At 35.6% G+C, this 6,193-nt stretch overlaps 1 protein-coding gene across 1 annotated transcript; it reads left to right on the forward strand.

Annotated features, from left to right (window-relative positions):
* The first annotated feature begins 905 nt into the window (after window positions 1-905).
* LOC147483082 (uncharacterized) lies at window positions 906-2,486 on the forward strand. The gene is made up of 2 exons (XM_086580459.1): window positions 906-1,641; window positions 1,852-2,486. The coding sequence occupies exons 1-2, from the start codon at window positions 1,393-1,395 to the stop codon at window positions 2,233-2,235; spliced, it is 633 nt and encodes a 210-aa protein (XP_086436585.1). The 5' UTR covers window positions 906-1,392; the 3' UTR covers window positions 2,236-2,486.
* The last annotated feature ends 3,707 nt before the right edge of the window (window positions 2,487-6,193 follow it).

A 6,193-nucleotide genomic window follows, 5' to 3' on the forward strand; every position in this document is an offset into this window, starting at 1 on the left:
CCCGCATGCCTCCACATGGACATTCATCCGTTTAGTTTTCACCAATTCCCCGAACTAACTAATTTTTTTTTTTTCGTGAATAAGGATCTAATGCAAAATTGAGATTATCTCCACAAAAAGTCAACTCATATAAACATTTTTAGCATCTCCCAAATGCTAAGATCGCAACCGCATATTGACTAATAATGATAAGGTCGATCATATCAGAATCACATTTGAATATACACTATCGCGTTGAATTTTGGGGTACCCTTTGTAAAAGAATTCCCAAGTACATTTGAGTGTGCAGCTTAATGATACACACAATCAGCCGTGTGCATTAGACATTTACGCAGATAGAAGGGTGTCATTTTTTCAATGTATATTACTCATTTCTTTATCAAGTAAGCGCCATAAATCTGGGTGTATGAGAAGTTGGGAATTGTTTTTGGTATAGAGAGTTAGAGACGGGAGTTATATTCAATCATTTGAAATGTTATTCTTAATCATTGGATAAATCTCTTTTGTTGTAAAGCGATCCATTCTAATCGATCAAGTTAATTGGCTATACCACACCTTAATTTCTTCTCAACTATTTTAGGTGAATTATCGCCAACTAATTTCATTTTTTCCTTTTCATATATGTTTACCAAGATGATTGTATGAGTAATTGAAATGGATGGGAATTATATCTATCCAACTGGTTATAATCCAACATTTATTTCCTTTCAATGAATTTTGTGGGGGCGGGGGGGTTTAAGTAAGATTTTCATCCAAGGAAAGTGTGTGAAAGGAGATCAAATTCATGAGAAATTGAAAACATATATATAACGTCTCATTTATACTTGTCAGCCACTCAGCCCCACCTGTCCATGCAAAGCTAATTGGAAAAGTACTTCAACCGTCTACCTTATAAATATATGTTCAAATAGAGAGCAAACTGAATAGCCAAATAAGAGAAGCTGGAAAAAATTAGAGAGAGCGAGACATGAACGAAGATAAAGGAAGAAAGAGAAAGTGAGATAGATTTCAATTGAATTTTCTTTCCTTCTTTGCTTATGTTCTACTACAATCTAATCCAACTTTTCCTTTAATTTTCATGAGTTGGATTCTTCTCAGACTATATATATCCGGGCAATGAATGAAGGCATCACCCTGCACTTGTAATTGCAATATTTACTGCAATTTTTCCCTCCTGAAAACATCTTATAAGGATGTTATTATTTTCTCACAATTAATACATTTCCTGTCCTCAATTTACACTCTTCTTCTACCTATACTTCAATTCCATTCAATCCTTTCTCTTTCTCTTTCTCTCTCTCTCTCTACTTCTTTATACTCTCCACCCCTCCCCATAAATAAATTAAGCTTTAAAGAAACCCCCATCTCTCTCTCCTTTCATTTCCTTATATAATGGCCTTAGATGTTCAACACAAACAACTACAAGAATATCATGTTCTTGGTGGTGTTGGTGATACTAATAAGAGTTGCACAACACCTATAACTTCCAGTTCTTTTACCTTCGATTTAAACATATCCCATCCTCATCAACCAGTTCCAATTACTCTCAATCTCTTTCACTCCCAAATCACCTCGTCTACTGTCGAATTAGACGAGCCATCACCTCTTCCCTTTGGTTGGCAGAAGTGTCTCAACCTTAAGGTAACATATATCATCTTACCTTTACTACTTTCCTTGTATGCTTCAATATCATTCATATGAGTATAAATTCTTTCTTCTTCACCGATGAAGATTAAGGAGGAGTGATTATTCGGTTTGTACTCAATTTCATAAAAATGGATACTGTTAGATTGTTCTGTACATTTTTTATGCAGGGATGAAGCTAATATTAGTCTTTCTTGTGTTTTGTAGACAGGCGAGATATACTATACTAAGGAGAAAAGATTAAGAATCAACGACGCAACGATGAGTAGAAACGGAAAGAATCCCAGGCTAGACTTGAAGTTGAACCTTTCACCACCAAGGACCAATCCACAAATTGAGTCCCCAAATCGTTCTGCAACTTCTTCACCAACATCTCCACCAAGTTCATGTGTATCTACAGAACTCAACAACGACGAAACTCTTGGATATTCAAATAGTCCTGAAGCTACATCCATGGTTTTGGTAGGGTGTCCAAGGTGTCTCATGTATGTGATGTTATCTGAAGAAGATCCCAAGTGCCCAAAATGCAAAAGCACTGTTTTGCTTGATTTTGTTAATGAGAATAACACAAAAAAGACAAAGAAGAACTAAATGGGGTCTTTCAGGTTCAGATGTTAGTACTAATGTTTGTGCTATTGTTGTTACTACTAGGTCCTCTGTTGTAGGTAGTTAATCATGTCATGTTTGGTATTTTTCCCCTTGTTTCCCTTCTATGATAGAATATCAGTAATATAGTTGGGCCTGTTTCTCTTTCCTCTGCTTCCTCTTTATATGAAAACAATGTAAACGGCTGCCTGACTCTTACTGCCTAAAGTTTCTGATCAAATGCTTTTGTGTCTGAAGTTTATATTTTTATATAATGAGTGTATACATTCATGTATGTTATATATACAAATTATACACAATATCATTTCAAGAATATAACGTGAAAAAGTATAGTAGAATATAATTGTTGGATAAACAAATGGAAACATGCTTCCTACAAAACATGAACAAGCTAGGACCATGTGAAGGGTATTGATGGAAGTACATTGGATTTGAAATTTCGAACTACACAATGCATTGGTGTTTTTGACAATAATTTTGATGTCAAGGGTTGGTAGAAGTCTGCCTTGAAGCAATCTCTAGTCCTTTTCTCAAAGGTGCCAATAAAAATTATAAACTATATGCACACAAAGACATACATACGTTTGTTAATATGTAAATTATATATGGGGATATGTGAATATTATATTAGTTAGAGCTGAAAGAGATATTAGAAAAGTTTATACGCGTTAGGTTGGTTAATTAGTTACAGAGGAGAAGAAACAGGGTGATTAAGTCAAGAGGAGAGGATGATTTAGAGGAGAATTAAGAAGGGTGGAGCTAGTGTGGTGAGAGATGATAGGTTGGGTGGTTCAGCATTGAAAAGAAAGAACTATTTTGGATTGAATTTCCATTAAAACAATTAAATGCAAGAGTAATTGAGACAGTTGAGAATAATGAGAGGTATTACGTCAAGATGATAAATACAAATTTATTCCACCTCTTCTCACTTCTCTCACTAAATGCAATCTTCCCTTTCCCATACTCTATTTAGCCTACCTTTACAAATTGCCAACTTCCAAAATTTTCTTCCTAAATCCTAACGAATAATAACTTGTCAATTTTTATTTAAGACTATAAAGACGAAAATTATGACTATAGGCCTAAATAACTAAATTATGGCCAAGAGCTCAAAAAGAGGGTTATGCTTTAAGAGGAAAAACAATAATGAGTTTGTTTTTCATCACCTGTATTTGCATTTGTAATATATACTTGTATTTGTAAAATTTGTCATACAAATATGAATTGGCGTTTATGTGGTGCACATCAGCACATGGAGCTGTTGGCAGTTGACACTCGATAGAAACTCAACTGAATAAAGTTCCCTGAGCTTTTGTTGTGCTGTGGTCAATGGAAAGTGCTTCAACCTTCGGTTTGGATCAACAAAATTTTCAGTCAAATAGTTGGTAATTGAATATGATGTGTGAAATGGGCCGTATATATTGTGTTCGTGAAGTTCTTGACGGCTTAATGCAATTTTGATTTTGTAGTATGTAATGAGATTAGAGGCAAAAGCTATAATGAGTTAATGACTCTAAGTGGGACCCTTGATACTAAATGACCCCACTGAACGAAAGTTCTACTTGTCACACTCCTGGGGGCAAGCCAGCTAGATCTTTACTATTGTTCAGCGTTCACCATATGACCAAACCTTCTGGTGGGACTGAGAAAGTGAGAACTAGAACAATCAGCTTCAGCTTATATATTTTTCTTTTGATATTTCTTGCTGGTACTATTTTTTTTTCGGTTTATTTTGTTGGTTGTTTTGTTTGGGTCGCCACGACTTGATCCTAGGCCATGACCAACTAGTCGATAGTCAACCACACTACCAAGGGTTCAATGGGGTGGTCGTGGTTTTGCTGGTGTACTTGAGCAGTTGAGCATTTTGGTTTTCGACTAAGATGCAGGGGCGGATTCAGGGATGGCGGGGTGTGCTGCAGCACATCCAATTTTTCTGTCGAAAAAAAAAAAAAAAAAAACTAATTATAATAGTGTATAATTCATTTAAAAAAAAATTATAGTGTATATTAATTGTAACAGCCCTCCTTGAATGGTAATCATGGATCCACCCCGGCTAAGATGGGCTTTTATCGTAAAAGAAATTTCAAATTTGATATCAAGAAATGTTAGTTTAGGTGATCCTTATTCTTCTGCGTCTTTGAAAAAAATATGATGGGGGTTGAGAATTGAGACCTTTAGGGTGATTAAGTTCAATAATCCAGATGTCAGGTTCCGTGAAAAACACAAAAGAACATGGAGAGAAATGGTATGCTCAGCTATTTTTTAGAAAACCCTTTTCTAAGAAAAATCTAAGCAATGAAGACTTTACGGGCTTGGCTGAGGCCACCATATATAACCTCAAATTACCTGAGCTTAAGCCCAGCTTTCAACTATACTATAGGCAAGGGCTTATATGCTTCTCTTTTCAGATTTTGGGCTTGCACGTAGCCCCTAGTAGATCCGATCCTGACTACATCAACATCATCAATACATCATTTCGTAATTCGTAAAGATCATTTCCTAATAGCTCCTAAAAACTTATGGAACAGGTGCTGCTAGATTATAAATGCTAAATTCTTCAGTTTTAGCCTTAGATTAAGGCTAAAATGCAGTCATCTAATGTCACTTCGGGTAGAAATGCCACTACTATTTTCAGTATTTTGTGAAGAAGGCAAGATAAGATTAGTTTCAATCTCAAGATTGGAGAAACTCTTGACTCTCCCGGAACGGAGACAAAATAAATTATTATAGTTTATACATAATAAGTTTGTGGACATACCACTATTTACTGTCAACAAGACCTCATGTGCTGATTGGTGGAGAGAGCGCCCAGAAAAATTGTTTACCCCCGAAAAAACTGTTTATCTGGCCCACAAAGTGTTTGGACCAATGAGAAGCTGCTGTTTGTGAACAAGTCTGTCCACAAATTCGCTCTCTAGTTTATAGCCATCAAATTGGTGAACAGTCGTCGGTTCAGTTTCAAACACTACATATGGTATGGTGTGGTATTGTTAGGTTGTAAGAGCATTCCCAATGCAAGTGACTTTGAGGGGAAATAGCAACTTGTCAACCAAAACCAAAGGCTCAATGCAAAGGTGACTATGGAGATAGCTCTTCACTAGATAACAATGAGAGTAGCACTTGCTACCGAGATTGTCACTAAGTTGTGAACTTTAAGCGAAATCTTTTATTCAGCTTATTTTCCTTATGCCACAATTCAATTGATTGTGATAAATAGCCAAACCATCATCTTCAGCAGACATTATAACATGAACATTATTGTCCTTCCTAAATACAACATTTAAAACTTTTTACACTATCTCGTTTCCAATTCAAAACAACCCCACATTGTTAGGACCCAAATCTAACTGGCCTAATTCAAAAATATGAAAAAATATATATACTAATATTAGCCTTTAAAGCCATTAAGAAGGCCAATTTTGCTAGAAATGAGTTTAATTTTTTTGGAAATGGGGTTAAGAGTGAGAAAAAACAATTGGTGGGGTGAGGAGAAATTTAAAATGTGTGATTATTGAGTTTAGGTATTTTGAACGGGGAATCTATTCAAAAGTTGGTGGGAAGGTTTTAAGGAACAAAAATAGAAGTGAGTTCTCTTGAAACGGAAGATTTTAATTTTTAATCAAAACTCACTCAATCCAATTTGTTTCGGACTAATTTGAGTATTTGGAGGTTGAAAATGAGTATCATTTGGTTTACTTAAGGTTGGGTACATTATTAGTGTTGGGGTTATGGGATTTGGGCTGTGATTGATTGTATTGTGGAATCAAGTTGGGGAGAACGAGTGATCGGAGAAGAAGATGGAAAAGTCAAATATAATAGGGGTGTTATGGTCGGAATTAAGATTGCGTTTGTTTACAAGGAATCGAACTTGAGTAGTGGAATTGAGTAGAATCCCTAGTGGACCACCCACTTTTGGCATGTTTGGTAGGCTTGGAATCCAATA

This window comes from Coptis chinensis, chromosome 8, assembly GCF_015680905.1.
Source record: "Coptis chinensis isolate HL-2020 chromosome 8, ASM1568090v1, whole genome shotgun sequence".
Lineage (NCBI taxonomy): Eukaryota > Viridiplantae > Streptophyta > Magnoliopsida > Ranunculales > Ranunculaceae > Coptis > Coptis chinensis.